This window comes from Danio rerio, chromosome 13, assembly GCF_049306965.1.
Source record: "Danio rerio strain Tuebingen ecotype United States chromosome 13, GRCz12tu, whole genome shotgun sequence".
Classification (NCBI taxonomy): Eukaryota; Metazoa; Chordata; class Actinopteri; order Cypriniformes; family Danionidae; genus Danio; species Danio rerio.
The window spans coordinates 50297533-50323954 of record NC_133188.1 but is presented as its reverse complement, the minus strand read 5'-3'; the positions used below and the strand labels follow the sequence as shown (position 1 = coordinate 50323954).

General features: G+C 36.3%; 1 protein-coding gene across 17 annotated transcripts in view; it reads left to right on the top strand.

Annotated features, from left to right (window-relative positions):
* ate1 (arginyltransferase 1) overlaps positions 1-26422 on the top strand; it is a 247985-nt gene that overhangs the window by 79280 nt on the left and 142283 nt on the right. For 5 of the 17 annotated variants that reach the window (XR_012388380.1, XM_073919129.1, XM_073919127.1 and 2 more), the window contains 3 exons: positions 2603-2814; positions 14874-15002; positions 23282-23410. Coding sequence is in view for 15 of the 17 variants with exons in the window: in XM_073919129.1 (XP_073775230.1) it covers positions 2603-2814; positions 14874-15002; positions 23282-23410 (470 nt within the window). In the remaining 2 variants the exon portion in view is untranslated. 17 annotated transcript variants of the gene reach the window in all.

Below are 26422 nucleotides of genomic sequence, written 5' to 3'. Positions count from 1 at the left end.
GCTCTCTAACCTTCTCTCAATAGTAAATGGGTGGCCGGTTGCCAGGTCTGCTGCCGTATGCTCTCAAACAGTAACTGATGCAATGACCCTCAGCGTCCTCCTTTTTCCTGACCAGGCCTGCCTGTCGTTCTCGATCTGGGATTACCACCTCCTCCGGTTTCCTTCAGGGCAAATTGAACAACCGTCTCCACACTTTCATTTAAACCCGCGAGTGGCCTGAACAATCCTCGCAGAAAGCAGCGGGAGTCAACAAACAGAGCCCGTGTTGTTTTACAGCTGCGATGATGTCATGATATGTCAAATGACTTCCATCTAAACAGGAGGACCCGGCCCTGCGTTTTTACTAATTCAAACTCACTGAAGCACACACACACACATCATGCTCGTAACTGGATCACACACTCCTACGGTTCGCAAATACGTGCCCGCGAGCTGCTCACGGAAACATACTCTCACACCCAGAAAAATGGCTCCAAATGTGGGATGTGCTGGTTTTGATTATAGCTCTCCTCTATTAGACAGAAACATGCTGCACAGTTTATGCGGTAGTTTTGTATTCTTGGTTTAGTTTCAATCGGGAATATCAGGCCTCGGGTTTCAGACTCCCGCTGCTGGGTTTCCTCTTGCTCTTCGGTGAGATGTCAGCTTTTCCACTGAGCTGAACTATTTATTTGACATATTTTAGACACAGGGTGCGCCTCCGTCTGTGGGCACACATTCTTAATCATTACACATGCCACATGTAGCTAACATGAAATCCAAATTGACCTATTTCCTTTCCCGGTCTGAATGTGCGTGATTCATCTGTGCACTCTTTCTTTTTTTTTCTAAAGACTAATCTAAAACCTACTTGTTAAAAGTTACTTGCAAAAACACCCATTTGACACAATCAAATAGATTCATTATAGATGAAATCAGTTCTCCACCTCCATATAATTCAAGTTTATTTGTATGGATTATTGCATTACAGTCAAATTAAGTTATAAGTTACAATCAAAAATAAGATATTATATACACTCACCGGCCACTTTATTAGGTACACTTTACTAGTACAATATTGACATAATGGCATCACTCAGTTGCTGCAGATTTGTCGGCTGCACATCCATGATGCGAATCTCCCATTCCACCTCATCCCAAAGGTGCTCTGTTGGATTTAAAAATGATTTTTGAAAGATTGCTGAGCAATGATGCTGAAAATTCAGCTTTTCGTTATAGACATAGGGCTCTATCTTGACGGTCCATGCGCAGAGCGCAAAGCGCAGTGGCGCAAACGCTTTCAGGGCGTGTCAGAACACGTTTTTGCTAATTTACGGAAGAGAAAATCCGCTTTGCGCCAAGGCGCATGGTGTAAAAGGGTTGAGTTTATTTTCTTAATGAGTTATAGGTGTGTTTTGAGAATAAACCAATTAGAGTCTCATCTCCCATTCCCTTTAAGAGCCAGCTGCGTCGCGCCAAGAGCGCATTCGCTATTTACAGAACGCAAAGTAAGTCTAAGTGGAAAAAATGAGCTTTTCACAAGCAAACAGTTAACAGTGTTTTAACAGAAAACTGTTAAACAGAGCATCTACTGCGTGAGAATGAGAGATAATGGATCACTTTCACTTTCGCTCTTGGATAGGGAAACCTTTACACACAGACATTAATTAGTCTATAAATAATTAATTGCGTTTATTAAGCGCAAATATTCGTTTCAAAACTATTTCTAAATTCAGTTCTAATTTCCAGCAAACGAATAAATCAACAATAATAACGAAGTCAAAAACCTGAGTTATATCCTAAAACACATGCTCTGCCCCATATGGTCTAAAACCTGACAGGTGGGCAAATCTAAGTTTGTTTTAAAAAAAACAAATATAAATATGGATATGATAAATAATACTGCTAATAATAATAACATTATACAAAAGCAAATCGTTATGAATGAACTGAAAAAGCCTCCTGAGATGAAGAAGACATAAAAGCAGTGATTTTTCATATTTATGTAGGCTAGAAAATAATATGTTTTGTAATATTTTAATCCTTTATATTTATTTCCTATATCTATTCTTATTATATCCTATATATATCCTTAATATTTAAATTTTTTCATATGTAAAGATATTTGCCTATTGCTCTCTTGTGTGTATTAAGCAGTGCGTAAGCGAGTAAGTGAGTTTAGACCGGGTTAGTTTTGGTCTAATGAAAAATCTATTTTAGTTTCTCAAAATAGCAACGCGCCAGCGGTCCGCCTCAGAACGCCTCCCTTTTTAGACCAGAACACCTATGGACACACAAATGAGCGCAAATGCATTTGCTTTTTAAACAGCGTAGCGCAAAGCCTCAAAACGACTCTTGCGCCAAGCTGAAACTACCAAACAAGTATTGCGCCGCGCCTTGCGCCACATTGCGCCGGGTGTATGATAGGGCCCATAGACTCTTTATTGTACTTTTGAGTAATTAAATGCAGACTTTAATGAGACATTTTTTACAACCTAATCTTTAAAAAATTTTCAAAAAGTAAGCTAATTGCTTGTTTAACCTAATGATAGTGTGTGTACTACTGTTAATTAGTAAATTATTTAGCTGAAAATGTATCTTCTATCATTGCCGTCATTTCTAGGTAAAGGAGCCGATCCCAGCAGGCCTCCGTGTCGGAAAGCTAAAGACATTAGGAAAGAGCGAAGACTTCAAAAAGACCAACAGATGCAGCAAGAAGCTGTGTCGTCTTCTCCAAATCCAACCCCATCAAAATCTTCTTCATCTAATCAGCCCAAATCACTAGAGGAATTCATTACAGAGTCTTTACCCAATGACCCTCTGCACCGTTTAGAGGTAAGACCCTTTGCTTTTATATAATACTTCTTTGAAGGGAAATCGCTGAAAGCAGCCAAAGCAAGAGAGGATTCACCAATCACACTTGCCAATCTCAGGCAATGTCCACACAAACATGGCTATTTTAAAAAATCTATGCTGTTTAGGCATTTTTCCACATAAAAATGCAGTATCAGGTGACTTTCAAGAAACTTTGTCTAGGTCAGTTTTTAAAAACTCTGGTTTCTGATTTCTCTTTTTCGATTGGTCAACATGGTTTTACTCTAATGCTGGATTCACACCATACCTTGTCACTTGCTCTAGTTTAGTCAGGGAATGTATTTAACCTCATACAATGTATCTGCTCAAATTAGATCACTCGAAAGATGTGATTTGAGACTAATTCTTTGCGTTTGCATAGGGGAAGGGCAAAGAGTCAGGGCATAGGGATGAGCCCTTCCAATCTGAACGCAGTTCATGAAACTAAACAACTTCCCTGCTTAAAGGATCATGGCCTGAAGTGTTCATCAGGTGTATAAAATTCCAAAGTTTTGAGCACTTTAGTTTGGACGACACTTCAATATGGCGGCTGTGATGTGTTCAAGTGCCCATCGGAAGGTGATATTTCCCACTTGGAATGCGCCGACGTTGTACTGTATGTATAGCCTACTATACCAAAGACTATACAATACACAAGACATGTCACTCGTAGAGTTTGGAATGGGGAAAATTGTTATGGTCAGTATGGGAATGAAGCCCCGCCTACTAGTACAGGAGCCAATCATCAATCGATAAAGACTGACAATTCTTCGGGGGAGGGTCTCGGACCAGACATGAGTTTCTGCAGATTTTGTGTGATTCAAACATTTAGAAATGAAACTAAAGAGAGCGCTGCTGTTGTATTTTATTGATGATTCCTAATATGACTTTGAATTGTAAGTTTCGCGAGGAATTTTGATGAATTTGATGTATCCCCATTCAAACAGAATGCCCGAGCATACCGTCCGTGAGGTGTTTCAAAGATGGCCGCAGAGTTAAATGACTTGTCTTAAAGGGACTTTGACAATACTTATAGTTTTAGACAAGCAAAAAATATAGTTTTGTTTCAGAAATAGGTCAAAATTAAGTGAGTTTTTTTTTTTTTTTTTTTTTTTTTAAGAACAACTAAAATAGTCAACACAAGGTTATTGTGAATACATACTCTGGTCTACATTTCTGGAAAACCACAAAAATGGGGCTACATCTGACTGCATTTTGTGTGAGAAATGAATGCTACGGGGGCAGTATGACGCTGCCGACAGCTTCTGTTCCTATTTGCGCTACCGCTGACCGATTACTTCCATACCAATGGCTTTTCCAGTGTTACCAGTTTGCCCAGTAGCTCTCTGCGATGTCGTGTGGAGCAGAGTGGACCACGACAACAGGGTTTGAGTCCGGTGAAGAACGGTTCCAGAAACCTGGTAAAACAAAATCAAATAAATAAATAAATAAATAAATAATTAGCTAAAAGCGTGGTAAATTAAAAAAAAAATTAAAATAAAACAGTGCGTGAAACCAAACAACTGCCCTCCTCAAAGGATCATGGCCTGAAGTGTCCATCAGCTATAGCATACAAATTTGTAATTCTAAAGGACCCTTTGAAGTGACCAGTTTTGAGCACTACAGTTTATTATGAACGACACTTCATTATGGTGACCATGATTGTTTTAATTTTTCACTGCTCATCTGAGGGCAATATATCCCGTTTGGAATGCACCAAAAAATAATCAAATAAATAAATAAATAAATAAATGAATAGTTAATCGGCTGAAAATGTGGTAAAATCTGTAAACGGGGTGAAGTCGTGCAGCCATTGCTTTTTGTGACGCATTGCTTTTTAATCGGTTGGGTTCAGGGAAGGGGGCATGGGTCAGTCGGTTAGTCAGTTAGAGCAATCTGAGGAGGACACGCAAATGGCATACGTGAGAGAATTTTAAGACCATCAAAAAGTGTACACAGTGGCCTCCTTGCAGTTTTTGCTTTCGCAAATCCACCGGAGACGTAGCCCTGGGTATGTATTTCGCTGTCCCCAGAAATGTAGACCCCCGTACGTATCCACAATGAGCCTGGGTTGAAAATAATCTGGTTTTCTCTTTGAGTTAAATTTATTGTGCTTACAGCATTGGCAGATTATTTGGCTTGTTTTAATGGAAAACTCACCTAATTATTCATGCTATTACTGAATGAGCTATTCCGAGTGGCACAGGGCGCAGTGGTTAGTACTGTGCCCTCACAACAAGAAGGTCGCTGGTTCGAGTCCCAGCTGAGTCAGTTGGCATTTTTGTATGGAGTTTGCTTGTTCTCCTGTGTTGTCGTGGGTTTCCTCCGGGTGCTCTGGTTTCCCCCACAAGTCCAAACACATGCACTAGGTGAATTGGGTAAGCTAAATTGTCAACTTTGATAGAAACGGCTCTGGGAGTAAGTAAGTATTACTTAACTCCATTCTTGGTGTGAACCCAGCATAAGGCTTTTATTATCGGCCATTGATTGGTCATGCTCTTGACCCTGCATAACAGTGTGTTTTTACATTTTTATACAGAGGAAGATTTATTTATTTATTAACAAAGGCAAGTTGAACTCTTTAAAAGTACCGCATGTGAACCTCAAAGTTACAACTATTAAGCTTGGAGTTTCATCATGGGTAAATATACCAGGCCTTTCTCATCACAAGTGTCCTCTCCTGCTTTTGCTGCGATTGCTTGGGTGAAGTCAGCATGAGTAAACAGCCAGTGTTTCTGCTATCTAAGCAACTCCGTATAAAAGGCTATCTTATGCCACCAAACGTCATCATCCCTGGAGACGCCACCAGGCAGATTCATTCCTCAATTAGCTTGTGGACCGGATTGATTTGATTGACTTCAATATGTCATTCAATTATCTTAAGTGGATCGCAGTCAATGTCACTGTCATCTGAACAAGGTTAGGGGTTCACTTCAGAAACAAAACATGAGGAAAAGCGCCACGTTTGCAGACTTCAAGACCAAAAAACTCTTTATTTCATCATGAACGCTCTCAAGAAAACAAACAACTTGTGCATCTGTTTAATCCTCCAGTGTGATTTGCGTGACAGACCCTTGTGTTGAAATATAAACACTGTAGTTAAATGCTCAGTCCTTGAAGTCTGTTTGTTAGCACTTATCTCTATAGTGTGTAATGAAAACAGATGCGTTTAAAAACAGTATCACACATTTCCTCTCCAAACTTCACTTTATCACTTCTGTAATGGGGGTGTTAAGGCTGATTTCTGTAAATCTCCTTTTTGTGGGGTCATTAAGCCTTCGGAGATGAACCTCAAGGACACACTGGCTAATGAGATGTTTACCTAGAGCCAATCAGACATGCGTGGAGTTTGATTTATCACAAGCCAATGTGCTTTAAGTGAAGGTCTCGCTGTTTGGCAAGGAAAAGATTAGTTTAAAATGCATTGCATTTTATTTCTAGCCTTAACTGTAGCCTTTTTTTACCATATTAGACTGAAGGCATAAAAAATGAGCATTTGCTGGCATCCAAGATAAAGGTGTCTATTTATCCTTTAGAATAACTTCAAAGAACATATTTTTGGTTGAAACCATGATGATGATGATGATGATGATGATGATGATTTAGAAAATGCAAGTCAGTGGCTGTTTCTCAATTCCAAGAACGCAGAGAACGGACTTGCGTTCTTGTGGAGACCGGTCTTGCCAGGCGTCCTCGGAAGAACGAACTCAGGAGACCGCGAGGGCAGAGAACGCGTCCTTTGAGAAATGAAATGCTGCGTTCTTCCTGATGGTCACGTGACCTTCACGCATTTTAAATGGAGATTTATTTAAACATTACAGCACTCATTCAACGATTTATTGTTTTTCCCCTCTTTAAAATATATACTTTGCATTAAAGCATTATAAATATACCCTGCACAATATAAATTACAAATTTTAATACTAATTTCAGCAAACAAACAACCCTTAATGTGTTTATTCCTTTATTAAGATATTCATGTTAATGTTTACTTTCACCGTTTCATTTAGGGAAACTCCTGAGGTAAATAAGTGATATCTCTGAACTTTAATAATAAATCTAAACAAAATGCTGCGCTTCCCACCTCCAGTCGCAATGACTTCTGCGACTTCCAGAGTGAGTTCGGTGCTCAAGTCTGCATCAGTGCGTCCTCGATATCAAGAACACATCCGGAAAGTTTCACACGTCCTCCGTACTTGCGGTCTTGATTATTGGAAGTGAACTTAGGCAGCTGAGGATGACGTTGCACGAGAACACGAGGATGCAAGACCGCTGAAGAACGCATATTGAGAAACAGCCCCTATTTACCTGGACTTTGGGAGTCAAAAATATCAGAGAAACTAAATTGAGTGGCTTTTGAAGATACATTCAGATCTCAAGAAGTAAAATATTTGATTCTGAATATTCTGAATATTATTTACAGCATTATCGTTTTTTATCCCCAGCCTTTGCAAACATTTCTGTAGGTACAGTACACTGTAAAAAGTACAATGGTGGAAAGAGTACTAAAAAGTGATACTTGAGTAAAAGTACCATTACTTGCCTAAAAATGTAGTGCAAGTAGAGTAAAAGTATCTGTTACTCAAAGTATGAGTAAAAAGTAGCCCTTTCACAAGTACTCAAGAGTAGTAATCAAGAGTAGTGAGTATTACGCTGTAAAAAGCTGATGCATTTACATTTAAGTTGTGGATGTGTGTAAACGTAACATTCTGTAGTGCTTTTAGTTATTGCCCAGCAGGCACAGAATGTCATAAGACGTTAATATTATTGGTTAGATTTAGGTTGTAATGTCAGGTGACTAAAATTCAGTGTCTAGCCAGCGTCTAAGGATAACATTATTTTGATGTCCAATAACGACGTTAAATGACGTTGACATTTGGGTGATTTTAGGTTGTTAGAAAGTGACCAAAATCTAACGTTAAGCCAACATCTTAAACCAACGTCATATTGACGTCAAATACTGACATTTATTCATCAGATATGGCAAACTAAATCCAACATCTGATAAACGTCATAGTGGTAACGTTCACACAACGTCAAGCTGTAACATCATTAGATGTTGACATTTGGTTGATTTTTAAGTTGGACAGTGATGTCGGTCTGACGTTGGGTTGTGACGTCAACACGATTTTCACAGATTGTAAAAAAAAAACAGCACAGCACAAATTGATTTAGGTAACTTAATCATTTTTACACATTTAAGTGGATGGAACATAAAACAATTAAGTTGTCCCCCATTGCGTTTTCAACTCATTTTAAAAAAGTGGATTGAACGTAAAACAATTAAGTTGTCCCTAAAAGCTTAAGAATTGGGTTGTTTCAACTCATCTTAAATCAGTGAAATGAGAATAATTGTTTATTTTTATAGTTTATTCTTGGCTTTAATTTTTGAATAAAAAAAAAAATCTGTCAAAAATTTGTCCAAAAAAACTTTCTTTTGTGATCATGATTTTGCCACAAATGCTTTTTATTCTTGGTTAGCTTGCTCACTGAACCCAGAACATGCCTGGGTTTTCTCAAGATGACTTATGATGGAATATACTAATCAAAGTCCCTCAAATACACTGTACAAATATCTGTTAATTAACAATTTCTGTATTAGTATAAAGATTACCTACAGTAATGTTTTAATTCTGTGTTTTTGTATATTGTGGTTCAATATAATATTTTCTTGTTTATATACGATTGCGAATTGCTTTATGGGGGTTTTATCTCTGCTCTTATCTCTGCTTTTAGTGTTGCTAATTCAACACTGCAGCTTAACAAAGCAACTTTTTCTGGGTTTATACGGTCATGGAAAACTTGGAAGAGTCATGGAATTTTGACATGGCATTTTCTAGGCCTGGACAAGTTTTGGAAAAGTCATGGAAAACGGATATCTGTATACTTGAATTTAGGTTGTTTATTTCTTTTCTGTCCTTGGCCAATTACATACTCTCACATTATTAGTGCAGTGCATTTTCTAAATCAATTTTACATAGATATAACATTATATAAATTGAAACTAAATAGATTGCTGCATGTTTCACGATATACTGTAATAAATTTGAACATGCATTGTTTCAACAGGCCATTACAACAAATAGAAATAAAACAACTGATAGAAGTGTAGTACAAGTAAAACAAATATTGCTTTTTGCAACAAGAGAAATGCAACAATTATTAAATAAATTTACAAAAGGTAATGTCAAAGAAAGACAAGAGAGAGAAAAAGAAACAAGAACAATAAAATAAAGGCACATGACAAAAATGAAACAAACTAATGCAGAATATTAAATAAGTTTTATAAGCTTTAATTGTTGTGAGAGTATGTGATGGTTTTTAAATACAGTTCCAATTCACGTTTAAAAAATATATTTTTTTGTCTTACATTGAGTATATTTGCATTTCTGTATAAAAAACTTTCCATTAAATAAAATAAGAGTTTATGCAAAAAGTTGAATTAAGGAATTGTTTTTCCTATATTATAAAACCCCAAAACAACATGTCTATAGCTTAACGAAAAATCACCACAAACCTTTTGGACAATCAGAGAATTCACATCAGACCAGAAAGATTTAACAAAGTGACCTTCCCAAAACGAGTGAGCAATAGATTCAGAATAGTTTTTCTTTTACCATGCATATGTAGTCATTGCATGAAACATCAGGTCATGAAAATTTACTTGAAAGTTTTGGAAAAATCATGGAAAAGTCATGGAACTTTAGTAGTAAAAATGTGTATGAAGCCTGTAGTTTGAGACAATATATATTTTTAAGAAATAATACAAAAATAATTAAGTCTATTAAATAACCAAAAACGACACACAAAACACATGATATATAACTTCAAACTATTAAAAATGTCACTCTTCAACATCAGAAGCTTTTGGAGGAAAGATCAAAATCCCATAATGCAATTCAAAAGCATAAATAAGTGGAAAAAACAAAACAAAACATGAATCCCCAAATACGGAAAACTGTTTATTTACAGTGTATTATACTAATATTTTCGACAGTGGACACCTGCAGATGGCAGTAGAGGCACATTATAACTTTCCTCCATGTTGAATATCTCTTCAAACCCCCGGTTCTTCTGCCCTCTTTCACCCCCTGCATAATTTGAGATCTCCGAGCTGTTTTGACAGCGCTGCGCTCTCTTTGTCTTGGTTACTCCTCACACACTTAATCAAACGTCTGCATCTCTAGAGAATCGGCCGGCAGATTAAAAGACTCAACTAATGTTTATCTGAAACAAAAGTCGCAAATATCTTCATTAACTCGGCCAAGCAATAATAAGAGATCTTCCATGAGAGCCAAAATAAAATAACACTGAAGCTCAATCCCCGAGTCGTGCTCTTCTGGGGAAGTTGTGAATCGTGAGCACCTCGTCCAATGAAAACGTCTCTGCGAGAGGTCCTTTAATTAGGAACAGCTTCACCCAGACAATTAAATGTTTTTTCGGAGGATCGAATTTTGATTTGCCGCCTTGCTTCTGAGGCCAGTTTGTCCTTGTGCAAACACAGATGATCCTGTTAGATGTCAAGCTCCGTTTTACTAATCAAACATAGCGTCTGATCCCACACAGTTCACTTCAAACTGATGTCAGACTTTACACTATTCATGCAGGACGTCCAATGAGCTTTAGGTCTTTCTATTCTGCCATCAATTTTGATTTTAATCGTCCTTTTATTTTCAGCGTTAAAATAAAGTCCAGGGTTCAGTTTTTTTTCTACTGGGCCCGATTTTTACTTGTCCTGCCAAAATTAAAAAAATAATAAGTTAATAGCTATTTCTGAGCCACATATTTTAAAATAATGTGTCAAAAAAAAAAAAGTCTGTGAATCTAGAATTGAAATATTTTCAACATATTAATAAATGTATGATGAATAAAATTCAAAGTTTTATGGAAACAAAGCATAAAACTGGAAAAGAGCAGTATGGAAAATGTGCAGGTATTTTATTGCACTTCTAAATTATATAACAAAAGGTGGCTGGCTTGCCAAACTAACGGCAAACTTTGCAAAACATCACTTCATTTATTTCATCGAGTTGTACCAACATAAATGTCTGCTTCCAAGACATTAGACATACAATTGAAGTCAGAATTATTAACCCCCCTAAATTATTAGATCCCCTGTTTATTTTTTCCCCTATTTCTGTTTAACAGACAGCTGATTTCTTTAACACATTGCTAATCGTAATAGTTTTAAAAACTCATCTCTAATAACTGATTTGTTTTATCTTTGCCATGATGACCGTAAATAATTATTTACTAGATATTTTTCAAGACACTTCTATACAGCTTAAAGTGACATTTAAAGGCTTAACTCAGTTATTTAGGTTAACTAGGCAGGTTAGGGTTATTAGGTAAGTTATTTTATATTGATGGTTTTTTCTGTAGACTATCGAATAAAAAAATTAGCTTAAGGGGCTAATAATTTTGTCCTTAAAATGGTGTTTAAAAATTTAATAACTGCTTTTATTTTAGCCGAAATAATACAAATAAGACTTTCTCCAGAAGAAAATACATTATCAGACATGCTGTGAAAATTTCCTTGCTCTGAAAAATTAAAGCTCTGTTAAATATTATATGGGAAATATAAAAAAAAAAAAGCAACAAACATTCAAAGGGGGGCTAATAATTCTGACTTATACTGTACATTATCTTTTAGGCTCATAACTTGATGTTGCTGCCATGTTGCCGTCTCTTTACTGTCCTGGCTATTGGCCCGGTTACGGAAAAAAATTAGGCGCTCACATCCAATCAAATAAGAGGAACCGTAAAAGCGATACCTTCACATAGAAGGTAGCATTTAAAGGGCACATAGTTTACCCCTCTTTTATGATTTAATATTAATATTATGGTTCTTCTGAGTGTGCCAGTTTAGTTTCAGTTCAAAACACGATTCAGATTTTCTATTATAATGTATTAAAAAGTGTTATTTTGGGGACGTTTACACAGCTCGCTGTTTTAGGGGTGTGTTGCTTCACATGAAAATTAGTTTTGACTTCCCGCCCACTTGTTTGTCTTTGGTTGCTAATGTGATTTAATAAAAGCCAGTGCAATTCTCGTAAAAAAAAAAAGAAAAGTTTCCTTTGTAACAGTACACAGTAAGGAGACACTTTGAGACAGATTCACTGCAGGTCTGTGTTTAATCATTAGAACAGGAAGTCAGTCATATGTTCTGCTTCTCCACAGTTTGCATTACATGGAAGACAAGGAGGTTGTTCATTATCAGTGAACAGAGACGGTGACGTTCTTCTCAAGTCTGTTGAGCGAAAACACTAATTGCGTTACGGAAAGTGTATTATTAGGTCAAACCTATTACTGCCATATGTTATAATTGAATAACAGTGTTTAAATCTTTTAAATTTCCTCCTGGGTATGCGATTTATCATGTTTACCTGCTGAACTCATGCTGAATTTCACCCAAACAAGCAATATAATAATATATTGAATATGTGTGTTTTTTTTTTTATTCCATTTTGCGAAATGTTTTCTTCTCTTGCTGGGGTCTGTATTTTAACCTATACAATTAGGACCACTGATTTGTAGATGAATACGTGAATCTTACAAAAACACATGCACAATTGGATTATTACATTATTGCATATTAGGGCTGCATGATATTGGAAAAATATGACTTTTCGATATTTATTTTTTCTGCAATTTTTATATTTGCAGGTATAAATATAGTTTCACCAGCTAGCTTGAATTGCGAGGAAAGACTTTATTTATTTAGACTGATTTGGGATTATTTTGGGTGTGAATCATGTATAAAATATGAAAAGCAATTTAAAAAGTATAGATAAATACAGTAGAGCTTTGTTTCTTTTGGGAGTCAAACAGTATTCAGGTACAAAAATTGAATAATTGTATGCATAGTAAAATAACACTGTACACTATAAGTCTTGTCGCATATCCCAGTTGTACGAGCAACAAATAATAACTTGATTTCTAGTTGATCATTTGGAAAAGTGGCAGAAGGTAGATTTATCCGGCGAATCATCAGTTGAACAGCATCCTAGTCATGACAAATACTTCATTGACCCAAGATTCATAGAAATCAATCAAGTTTGGTGATAGAAAAATCATGGTTTGGGGTTACATTCAGTATGGGGGTGTGCGAGAGATCTGCAGAGTGGATGGCAACATCAACAGCCTGAGGTATCAAGACATTTGTGCTGCCCATTACATTACAAACCACAGGAGAGGGCAAATTCTCCAGCAGGATAGCGCTCCTTCTCATACTTCAGCCTCCACATCAAAGCTCCTGAAAGCAAAGAAGGTCAAGGTGTTTCAGGATTGGCCTGTCCAGTCACCAGATACAAACATTATTGAGCATATCTGGAGTAAGATGGAGGCATTGAAGATGAATCTAAAGAATCTTGATGAACTCTGGGAGTCCTGCAGGAATGCTTTCTTTGCCATACCAGATGACTTTATTAATCAGTGATTTGAGTCAGTGCAGAGATGTATGGATGCAGTCCTCCAAGCTCATGGTGGAGTCAGACACAATATTCATTCTGTTTCCACTGCAGCATGACTTTATATTCTATACTGGACATTATTTTTGACAAGACTTTTGTCTAAGCAAAGTCAGACATAACTGTCCTAATGAAATCATTAAAAATGAAGACATGATCATATTTAATTTTGGTAAAATAAGCGTCATCTAGAGGCCTTTGCCTTTCATATAAGCCACTTCTGATACCAAATGATCTAGAAGTCAAGTTATTATTTGGTATTTCTAAAACTTGGATTTGCGACAAGACTTTTGTCAGGTAGTGTTCATTGTATAAATAGTTATATACTATACATTTTTATTAACATGACGTCAATAATTTTTGGTGATGCAATATATATATATATATATATATATATATATATATCACCCTTAAATAAAAGCCAAAGCCAGTTCTAGCAACGTTTTAATTGATTATGCAACGTCTCTATCAATATTTTAGGTGTCAGTGTCAGTATGGATAAAAACACTAGTATTTACTATAGTATATTTTCATGCGGGTGCATAACCTTTTTATGATATCAACATTTATTATTTTTTTGTTTAGGATATGGGTTTCCACATTCTGATTTAAATGTCTCATTATTCAATTATTATAATGACTATAATTAGGTGAAATATTCTCTAGAATAAAACATGATGTGTTTGGAAGAGTGTAATTGCATTATAATGCTATTATATTGTCATTTCCTTGACAATAATATTGTTTATCGAGATACATTTTGGTGCAATATATCACACAACAAAAATCCGCTTGTTAAGTGATGACGTGTTGGTGACGTATGTAATACTGTTTCCGGGTCCAAGCCGCCACTCATTTGAGTTGAGAAACTATTTGTTTATGATCGCTTTTAATTCATATCACACATAGAAGTTAATTTTATATAAAGTCATAGTGTACACAACAATCTCTGGGCTTGCTGCATCACAAATACCAAAAATTTAACAATTTATAAAAAAATTTATCCCTTTCTGGCCATTGGATATTAGGTATGTACATATATATATATATATATATATATATATATATATATATATATATATATATATATATATATATATACATATATATATATATATATATATATATATATATATACATATATATATATATATATTGCAATCGTGATTTTCAAAAGTATTATATTGCTTTGTAAATGTTTATAAATACCATTTCATGAGTCTCTCAATACTGTTGTATAAAGCGCTTTGACCCGGAAGCCACTTCGCGTGACGTCACACTTAACAAGCAGATAGATATCATAACAGGCCTAATTGTGCAGCCCTATTGCAAATGTATTAACCAAAATAAGGTCTGACATGTTTTTGACCCATTTCTCTAGATTCACCAATATGCTATGAAATGAAATGCATATATTCGACTCTTTATTCTGTTTCCATTCCAAATCTTAAGATGTTCCATGCTCACTGTTTTCCTCCAGTGCTGTGCTATAACCTTTTCTTGGCATGTTTTTTGGAAAGAGTCTTTTTTTTTCTACTGTTCAACCCTCTGACGCTCATCCTCATGTTGAAGGTGAGGCTGGTGCGCTCCAACCCTCCCAGTCCACAGTTCAAAGCTTCGTTTGACGCCTCATACCAAGTGTACAAACTCTACCAGATGGCTATTCACGAGGACCCGCCTGACAAACCAAGCGAGAGCCAGGTCAGGGAATCCAAAGCTGAGGGTCCGTTGAGCACATTTGACATGGCCATGCTCCTAATATAGTCTTTAAAATAATTATATTTTGAGAAATGTGTGTATAGTTGATGCATCGATCAAAACGGCTTATGATGAGTGGACATTAGGGCTGTGCGATTTGGGGAAAATATCTAATTGCAATTTATTAATTTTCTTAGTCCCTTTATTATTCTGGGGTCGCCACAGGAGAATGAACCGACAACTTATCCAGCATATGTTTTACGCAGCGGATACCCTTCGATCTGCAATCCATCACTGGGAAACACCCATACATTCTCATTCACACGCATACGCTACGGACAATTTTAACATACCCAATTTACCGGTACCGCATGCAGGGCTGGAGCAAACTGAACTGCCGCTTTAGGCAGAGGACGATCATGCTGCCCTCAACCCCAATGTGAAAACGAAAGTGACCGGTTATGAAAATGAAGTGAGGTGTCGCTGACCTCTTTTCTGGCGCACTATGTGCAGATATAACTGAGGACGCGTGGGTGCTGAGGGAGGGAGGTGTCGCGGACACTGCGCTCTTCATTCTGCCGCCCTATGCGTGGATATAACTGAGGACGCGCGGGTGTCGCGGACCTCAATTCTGCCGCCGTATGCGTGGATATAACTGAGGACACGTGGGTGCTGATGGAGGTGTCGCTGACGCCGCCCTCTCTAATCGGTCGTCTATGCGCGAATATATGTGAGGACGTGGGTGGTAAGAGAGATGTTGCGGAGACCGCCCTCTCTATAATGCCGCCCTAGGCGGCCGTCTAGGTCGCCTCTATGGACGCCCCGGCCATGACCGCATGTCTTTGGACTTGTGGGGGAAACCCGAGCATCTGGAGGAATCCCAAGCCAACACTGAGAGAACATGCAAACTCCACACAGAATTACCAACTGACCCAGCCGAGGCTCGAACCAGCGACCTTCTTGCTGTGAGGCGACAGTGCTACCTACTGCGCCATTGAATTTTGTAGTCAAGCTTCAGCTTAATATTCTGTATCGTAGCGTCTTACTGCTAGAACACAGTGAGTGTTAGTAAAAAAAAAAAGAACTGAAAAGAGATTAACTTACTTAATTATTCAAATTTGTTTATAAACATTCAGAAATTAAACCAATAGAATCTGGCTGCAGATTTGTACTTGCACCTTTAGGCTTGCACTCTTACTGTACGTTCACAACAAAAGCGGCGAGAGCGTCCAGGGTCGCTCTGTCCGCCCTGGCGACAACGTTGTCTGCCTTCAGCTCTGACAGCGAGTTCGTCAAAACCCGCTACATTGATCTCAAATTTAAAGGAGCCGTTGCAGCATATCAGTTACATTCCTGCATAAAACATGTTTCTAAAGTGAAAATGTTGCGCACTTCTTATCAAATTCATATAACAATGGACGATCAAGTTGCGTGTGGTGTGGCTTTGCTCTATTTATCCAATATGTGTTCATATGTCTGTTTTGTACTGTCACGTTGCGTGAGATTCCCGCTTTTTTAAGATAAATTTATATAACATAAATGAACATCAGTAACTCGCCATTAACTTATCTAATGCATGTTCCTGTAAGAAAAGATTGTGAATAATTGGAAATCCGGCGACCACAATCATCAAACCCTTTTGGGAACAACTGTGTTCGGAGCCAAAGTTCACAGGTCTGTGTTCTCTGAACTCCTATCAAGCGTTGGACGTCTTCATACTTATTTCTTGCCGCCGAACTGCGTCATAGCTCATTACCATAAAGTTGACTTGATTTCAACTCTCCTCCACAGCCACGCCGCTCCTCGCCGCTTATCGCTGCCGTCTCTCATTAAAAATGAATGACTTCCGGCTACTTTGACGCTCTCGCCGCTTTCGGTGTGAACATACGCTTAGACTTGCATGCTCAGGCAACCGCGTTTCCTCAAGTGACGTCATTTACAATCGACACCTGTGGCTGCTTGCATGAAAGTCCTTCAGTAATTTAACTTGAGGGTCTCCCTGAGGGGGGAAAATCTCTGGGGTAAGGGATTTCAGTAAGATCGTTGCAACAAACTTCTCATTTTTCTTATTTGTCATTTTTCGTCCGTCTTACTACAGGATGTAACTACAGAAGAGACGAGCTTTAAATAGAAAAACTATTGAAACTCCTTTCAAACGTTTTTTTTTTTTTTTTTAAACAAATGCTAATGGTCTAATCTGATCCAATAATTTATGCTAAGCTAAGCTAAAAGTGCTCCTGCCAGACCCGGTCATGAGAATTCTGGTCTCCCCCTGACAATTGGGTCCGCCTAGGTTCTTATTGGTTCACTGGAGTTGTAATAGGTATATTTTGTAGCGCCTGATAAAAAAAAATAAATAAATAAAATAAATAAATAAATAAATATATATATATATATATATGTGTATGTATATATGTATATGTATATATGTATATGTATATATGTATATGTATATATGTATATATATATATATATATATATATATATATATATGTATATATATATATATATATATATATATGTATATATATGTTTTAGATAGCCTATGACATGTGACCACTTCTCATGTAAATATATAATGTTACATATAAATACATAACATAAAAAAATCATTTAATGTTTAGAAACAATTCAGTTATTTTAACCATGCATATCTTTAACTTACAGTTACCAATAATAATGTTACTAACATGGTTAGTGTTGTTGCAATCTCAAGACTGAGAATAGACTATAAAAAGCACCAAATATTATTGTAATGCGGAGAAGTACAAGAGTGATTGATCAGGCATTCAACGCAGACGATTCATTGGGGCCTAAGCGGACTCGATTGCAGGGGGGGGGGGGGGGGCGATTTCTCACCACACGGGAAATCTTCTGAATGGATTCAAAGATAGTGAAACTCAACTGTTTAACTCTAGGCAAGTTTTAAAACGAGCCTATTTCCAAAATAAAAGTGTAGTGTTCCTTTAATAGCGAACTAAGCGCAAACAGACTGGAACTGAGCGAAGGCTAAAGAAGTCAGAAGCTGGAGGTAAGCCATGGAAACTTCATGAAACGGTATGAATGTAATCCTGAACAGAGAGTGAGGGAGAGAGAGAACAGCTAAAAGGAAATGAGGAAAACGCTCTTATCCGCACTCATGAGCAGGCAGTGTTTCTACAGGTGTTCATGTAAAAGGAGTTTGTTGCTGTTGAGATGTTTGAGTTCTTACATGGGTATTTTCCCTTCACATTTCCTTTTTTTTTAAAACTAGCTAGCAATTTCAGTCAAGCATCTTCCTCTAAAGCAGGGGTTCCCAAACTTTTCAGCCCGCGACCCCCAAAATGACAATGCCAGTGACTCGTGACCCCCAATATCCTCTGAGGTGGTGGTTATACATACAGAAACCTTGTATGCAATGACGCGCACAAACACACCAATAGACCCAAGTCTATTCTTTGTTTTTTTTTAATGTATGTCAGTGTTGTAAATGGGCTAGAAAGTTTAACCTACTGTTACAAAATCTGCTGCATCTGACAGTATTGCTGTGTCTTTAGTATAATGTAATTACCTGAGATATCGCAATCCAATAGAACTAGTAACTATAAGCTACTATAGTAACTATATAGTTTATAGTAACTATAAACGACTATTTTTTTCTCTTCAGTAGGTTATTGATAAAATACAGTAAGTCTTAAGGTTTCATAAAAATTAATTGATTTTTGAAAATCACCAGGCGACCCCCCTTCATTGTCCCGCGACCCCTCGGGGGGTCCCGACCCCCACTTTGAGAACCTCTGCTCTAAAGGAATGAGAACTGAATTGCAAGCGCGAAAACCCTTTCATTAAGGAATTAATTTGTTTGATAATGTGTTTTTGTCTCACAAATGAGCGTAAAATACAACAAAAACGTAGTGTAGAGTATCTAGAAATCTGTGCATGGACTTTTTTTTTTGCTTTGGGGTTGGATTGATTGGTGTTACATTTTTATATCTGCTTTTTTGCTATACACTCTGCTCTCACTTATCGACTTTTAATTATTTTTTTATAACAAGTTTACCAAGGATTGTTTGTGAATGTGTGTCGTGATTAATGCCTTACTACTGTAAAAAGTAATTAGTTGACGTTACTTTAAAAAAAGTGAGTAAGCCAGTTATCTTAAAATTAAATACATGCTCTATGTACATAATTATAAAAATTAAGTCAACTGGGCGGCACAATGACTCAGTGGTTAGCACTGTCGCCTTACAGCAAGAAGGTCGCTGGTTCAAGCCCTGGCTGGGCCAGTTGGCATTACTGTGTGGAGTTTGCATGTTCTCCCTGTGTTGGTGTGGGTTTCCTCTAGTTCAAACACATGCGCTATAGGTCAATTGGGTAAACTAAATTTGCCGTAGTGTATGAGAATGAGTGTGTATGGGTGTTTCCCAGTACTGGGTTGTGGCTGAAAGGGCATCCGCTTCATATAACATATCCTGGAATAGTTGGTGGTTCATTCCAATGTGGCAATCTCTGATCTCAACGACTAAGCCAAAGGAAAGTGGGTAACACTTTACAATAAGGTTCATTAGTTAATGCATTTACTAACATGAACTAAGTCCATGCTTGTTAACATTAGTTAATGCACCATGAGTTAACATAAACTAACAATGAACTACTTTGTTTTCATTAACTAACGTTAACTAATATAAACAAATACAGTGGTAAATGCATTGTTCATTGTTTGTTCATGTTAGTAAATGCATTAATTAACATTAACTAATGAACCTTATTGTAAAGTGTGACTGGAAAGTGAATGAATCAATGAATGAAGCTGACTCAGCAGTTTCAAGTTAAAATTTGTTTACTCAATTTTTTTAAAGTAAAGTCAATTGGGTAAACTAAATTTGCCGTAGTGTATGAGAATGAGTGTGTATGGGTGTTTCCCAGTACTGGGTTGTGGCTGAAAGGGCATCCGCTTCATATAACATATCCTGGAATAGTTGGTGGTTCATTCCGCTGTGGCAACCTCTGATTTCAAAGACAGCCAAAGGAAAGTGAATGAATCAATGAATGAAGTTGACTCAAGTTTCAAGTTAAAATTCGTTTACTCAAATTTTTTTTTTTTAAGTAAAGTCAACTTGTCTCATGTAAGGCAACGGCTTAACTCACTTTTTAATAACTTTCACTTTCTACAGTGTATTATTTTTGGTTCAGACTGCTGATTTTTGTGTGCCAAATTCATCAGAAGAGATAGAGCAAGCCTTTTTTTCCCTCAGTCAAGGGACTGAACCTCCTGCCCTCTCTGCACAAAGTGTTAATCTGTAGTTCATCAGGTTTATTGACAGTCTGTTTGAGTCCATGTGATTTTAGCCTTGAGCTGAGCTTCACGGCCCCAGTGCACCAGCCTCACCTTCAGCCCCCCGTTCCCCAACATTCACCCTCCATAACACACATTACCTTTCATGCAATTCCCTTTTCCTAACATAAAAACAAAAAAAAAAAACAAGCAACATGTTTTTAAGTATAAAGAGAAGCAGAGCATGGGTTTTCAATCCAATTTTACTGTTTATTACCCTAATCAGACCAATAAGATCACTACACTGTAAAACCCAACAGTCAACTTTATCAAACGAAATGAGTCTAGTTAACTCAAATGTGACTGAAAGTTAATTCTACTCATTTGATAAGTTAATTATATACCTCATTACTTCAACTTTAATGGAGTTAAACCAGTACTCATATAGATAACAGTAGTTTACAGTACTCATATTGATTAGTCTTTTAACTCCAATGGTTTGTAGCAACCGGTTTCCTCAAATGGTTTGAGTTGCCTTAACTTATTGGCTTTTACAGTACTCCTTTGGTTTGAGTTCTCTTCATATATTGGGTTTTACTGTGCTCAAATTGCTTCATTTGCACTCAAATGGATTAAGTTCACAGTACTCCTTATGCCTAGTTCACACTAGAGGATTTAAGCCTGATTTGAGCCCGATTTGGAAGTTAACGAGCTCGCCGACAGATCGGGCTGTGATCGGGAAGAAATCTGCGGGTGCTCGCCGCTCTTTATGTGTGAACTACTGAACAACGCATCAACGAGGCTCGCTGACGCGTCGCCGACACCTCGCAGACGGAAATCCAACATTCAGCATGCTAAATATTCCAGAGCAGTCGGCCGACTCAACCCCACGTGTGGTCAGATGTAGTGACGAGCTGCAGCCAATGAGAGAGCATATCAGCATGAGCCGCGTGCCTGTGTGTTCAGGAGCTCAGCAGAAACATCTGTGATTGGTCAGAATGGGCATCGGTGCACTCGCTTCATTCTGCGTTAGCACAGACATGAGAGTAGGCTATATTAACAGTGGAACTAGAATTCTGTTACTATTAGAATTACCATACTGCTCATTCTGACGGTTCTTATATAAAACGCCATATTGTCACAACATATTTACATTCAAAGCTATTATTGATATATTAAAATTAAGCTTTGAATGTCTGGCATCATATTTAATGACACCATTACCCTAAAAATATCATCTTTTTTTTGTAATACAGCCTATAAATATGTAGTTAAGATACTAAAACACTTAAAGATCTTGGCTTTCATTTACACTTTCAAACAGGAGCTATTTCACAGCACAGAATATGCTGTTTTTAAAGATATCTGAAGTAAATTGATGTTTTTGCCATCAGAAAGTTTTGTTTATGTTAGCAGGAAGTTGCTAGGCAAGAAAATGCACACATATTTTAAGTCACAGTGAAAGTATCAGACATGCATGCAGTCATTTTAACCAATATGGTAATTTAAGGCAGAAATGCTCAGTTCTTTACTGTTTTGTAATAAAAAAAAATAACAATGTCAGAAAGAAATACACTGATAGTTAGAAAACGGCGGGGTGTTATAAATATGTTAGTTTTATTTCAAAGAGTTATAAAATTACAAAAATTACAAACCACTGGAACCTGCAGATGAGTGATTAATGCGCTGATAAATCAGCTGATTTGACGATGTTTTTAAATGCTTTCTCTAAAGCTTGAAACGCTGTCAGTGATGTCATCAGCACACAAGCAGCCAATAGTGTTCAGCTTTTTTCTGACGACTCCTCCCTCAAAATTTCATTGGCTGTGGTTTGGTAGCTTGAATGAGCTGATGGGGAATGAGTTGTTGTCAGATCATGTAGTGTGTGACCCTCCTCTTGTGGATCATTCACAGAGTGTTGCGTAGTGTGAACACCACAGAGATTAAAAGACACAAAGTCAGGTCATGTAGTGTGAACGGCACAGCGATCTGCTGATGTTTAAAATCCTGTAGTGTGAACTAGGCTTTAGGACTAGGTTTGAGTTACCTGAACTTTTTGGGTTTTACAGTATACTATTAGCCAGTATTGTATTTGGAGACAGACTTAGTAACTTTTTGTTTTAAATAGTTGGAAGCGATTGTAAAATGCTGATTTAAAAGGAATGACTAAGATATTTGGGTTCATATTTACAATTTTTTAAAAGATAGAATCTGACAAATTTAGTTCTGTTTTAAACTAATTTCATATGCAAGACTAACAGTCTGAACAGAACTGATGTGTTTAGTACTTTACTTAGGCCCAATCCCAATTCTATTTTTGTACCCCTACCCTTTCCCCTTCCCCTTGGGCCTTAAAACCGAGTGTGAAGGGGAAGGGCTTCAAATTTTACCCCTAAGAATTGGGACAGCACTACAGCACCTGCACATGTTATCAAATGTCATTGTGATCTCTTGCTTCATACAAAGTTAAACATATTAAGCCCTTAATTTAAAAAGTGAGTGAATTGCTGTGAATGTTTTTGTTATTACCACTGTCTGATATGGATCAGTTTTAAAATACACTCAGGAAAATTTAAGTTGTTCAAAGTACTTATTTAAAATAAGCTTAATCAACTCAATTCTTGAAGTTTTTTTTAGACGACTCAATTTTTTTATGTTAAATCAACTTAAATTAGTAAAAACTAACAAGAAGTTACCTTAATTTCATATTGTCAAATCGAATGTGTAGAACCCAGCATTTTTACAGTGTAGTTCATTTATGAGTTTGTGGTAAGAACAGTGAATAGGAACCCACTGAACATCTGATATACGGTGCTGTTTATATCATTACATTGTTATTCCTGCATTAACCACTCCCCTTTTATCAACACCTTGTTTTTTATTATCATCCTCCTCTCATTTCCATACCCACCAATCATGCTCCATCTATTTTCCATCCATTGTTCCTCTTCTCTTCTCTTAACTCATCTTGTCCTCCATGGCGTTTGTTCTCCTCCCTCTAATCATCCCTCCCTCCATCACTCTGAAGGTGAGGCTAGTGCCGGTCAGCTTTGAGGAGCCGGATTTCATGGCATCATACGAGCAGTCAGCGGCGCTCTATGCCCGCTACCAGATGACGGTTCACGGCGACGCTCCACACGAGTGCAGTAAGAGCCAGGTACTGACCTGTACATAACTCATTCACAACTGCATGAAACTCACAACACCATGAGCTGAAGCTGTATGCTCACTAACGTCTCTTTGGCTGATCCTTAAAAACAAAACACTTACTTACTTGTTTACTTAAATACTTGTTGTATTTACTGTACTTACTTTTACTTAGTTACTTGCTTATACTTTACTTACTACCCTTACTCGTGTTCCTGACTTTGCTTACTTGTTTGCTTTTTTTACTTTCTTACTTTACTCACTTCACTTGCATCACTTTACTTACTTTACATAATTTACTTACTTTACTTACTTTAATTTACTTTTACTTTACTTCTTCACTTACTTTATTTACTATACTTACTTTACGTACTTACTTAATTTACTTAATTCACTTACTGTACTTGCCTTTACTTTAATTTTTACTTTACGTACTTAATTTACTTCACTTGCTTACTTTACTTACTTTACTATATTTTACGTACTTAAATGACTTCACTTATTTTACTTTACTTTACTCACTTACTGTATTTTTGTATTGTTTTTTATTGCTTGTTTTTATGGAATGTCTACAGAAATATGGTGATGCCCATAACAAATTTCCTGTCAAGGACAATAAAGTTTATTACTTCTATTCAATTCAATTCAGCTTTATTTGTATAGCGCTTTTACAATGTAGATTGTGTCAAAGCAGTTTCACATAAATGGTCATAGTAACTGGAACAGTGTAGTTCAGTTTTTAGTGTTTAAGTTCAGTTCAGTTTAGCTCAGTTCAGTGTGGTTTAAAGTCATTACTGAGAGTCCAAACACTGAAGAGCAAATTCTTCTACTACTACTACTACTACTACTACTACTTCACTTTACTTTACGTTCTTAATTTACTTACCTCACTTACTTTATTTACTTTACTCACTTCACTTCTTCACTTCACTTACTTTACGGACTTTTCTTCACTTTACGTATGTACTTAATTTACCTCACTTACTTTACTTCACTTTACTCACTTTACTTACTTCACTTAAGTTTCTTCACTTGCATACTTACTTTACTCACTTTGCTTTCTTTACTCACTTCACTTTACTTTACTTACTTGATTTACTTCACTTACTTTACTTTATTTACTTACATACTTTTCTTTACTCATTTCACTTACTTTACGTACTTTACTTCATTTTACGTATATACTTAATTTTCTTCACTTACTTTACTTCACTTTACTCACTTTACTTCACTTAAGTTTCTTCACTTGCATACTTTACTCACTTTGCTTACTTTACTTACTTCACTTTACTTTACTTACTTACTTAATTTACTTCACTTACTTTACTTTATTTACTTACATACTTTTCTTTACTCATTTCACTTACTTTACCTACTTCATTTTACGTATGTACTTAATTTTCTTCACTTACTTTCCTTCACTTTACTCACTTTACGTACTTCACTTACCTACCTTTCTTCTCTTGCATACTTTACTCTTTACTTTACTTACTTTACTCACTTTGCTTACTTTACTCAATTCACCTTACTTTACGTACTTACTTGATTTACTTCTAACTTTACTTACTTTACTCACTTCACATCACTTACTTGCTTTACTTACTTTACTTTCTTTACTTGCGTACTTTTCTTTACTTACTTCACTTACTTTACGTGCTTAATTTACTTCACTTTAATTACAATACTTTGTTTACTTATTTGCATACTTTACTTTTACCTTTACTTGACTTTTATTTTTAATTTTACCTTATTTTACTTACTTAATTTTTGCCTAACGTATTTGCACACTTGCTTACTTTCCTTGCTCACTTACTAACATTACTTATTTGTGTATTTGTTTATTTTATTTTATCTTTGAATTTCTAAATTAGTTGCATTATTAACGTTGACAATAAAGTTTACTACTACTACTACTACTACTACTTTACTTAATTTACTTAATTTACTTTACGTACTTAATTTACCTTATTTACTTTAAGTACTTAATTTACTTACCTCACTTACTTGATTTACTTTACTCACTTCACTTTACTTCACTTTACGTATGTACTTAATGTACTTTACTTCCTTTACTTCACTTTACTTACTTCACTTACCTTTCTTCACTTGCATACTTTACCTACTTTACTTACTTTACTCACTTTAATTACATCACTTCACTTACTTTACGTACTCACTTTACTTTACGTACTTAAATGACTTCACTTATTTTGCTTACTGTACTCAATTACTGTATTTTTGTATTGTTTTTTATTGCTTGTTTTTATGGAATGTCTACAGAAATATGGTGATGCCCATAACAAATTTCCTGTCAAGGACAATAAAGTTTACTACTACTATTCAATTCAATTCAGCTTTATTTGTATAGCGCTTTTACAATGTAGATTGTGTCAAAGCAGCTTCACATAAATGGTCATAGTAACTGGATCAGGGTAGTTCAGTTTTTAGTGTTTAAGTTCAGTTCAGTTCAGCTCAGTTCAGTGTGGTTTAAAGTCATTACTGAGAGTCCAAACACTGAAGAGCAAATTCTACTACTACTACTACTACTACTACTACTACTTCACTTCACTTATTTTACTTCATTTACTTTACGTTCTTAATTTACTTACCTCACTTACTTTATTTACTTTACTCACTTCACTTCTTCACTTCACTTACTTTACGGACTTTTCTTCACTTTACGTATGTACTTAATTTACTTCACTTACTTTACTTCACTTTACTCACTTTACTTACTTCACTTAAGTTTCTTCACTTGCATACTTACTTTACTCACTTTGCTTACTTTACTCACTTCACTTTACTTCATGTACTTGATTTACTTCACTTATTTTACTTTATTTACTTACATACTTTTCTTTACTCATTTCACTTACTTTACGTACTTTACTTCATTTTACGTATATACCTAATTTTCTTCACTTACTTTACTTCACTTTACTCACTTTACTTACTTTACTTAAGTTTCTTCATTTGCATACTTACTTTACTCACTTTGCTTACTTTACTCACTTCACTTTAC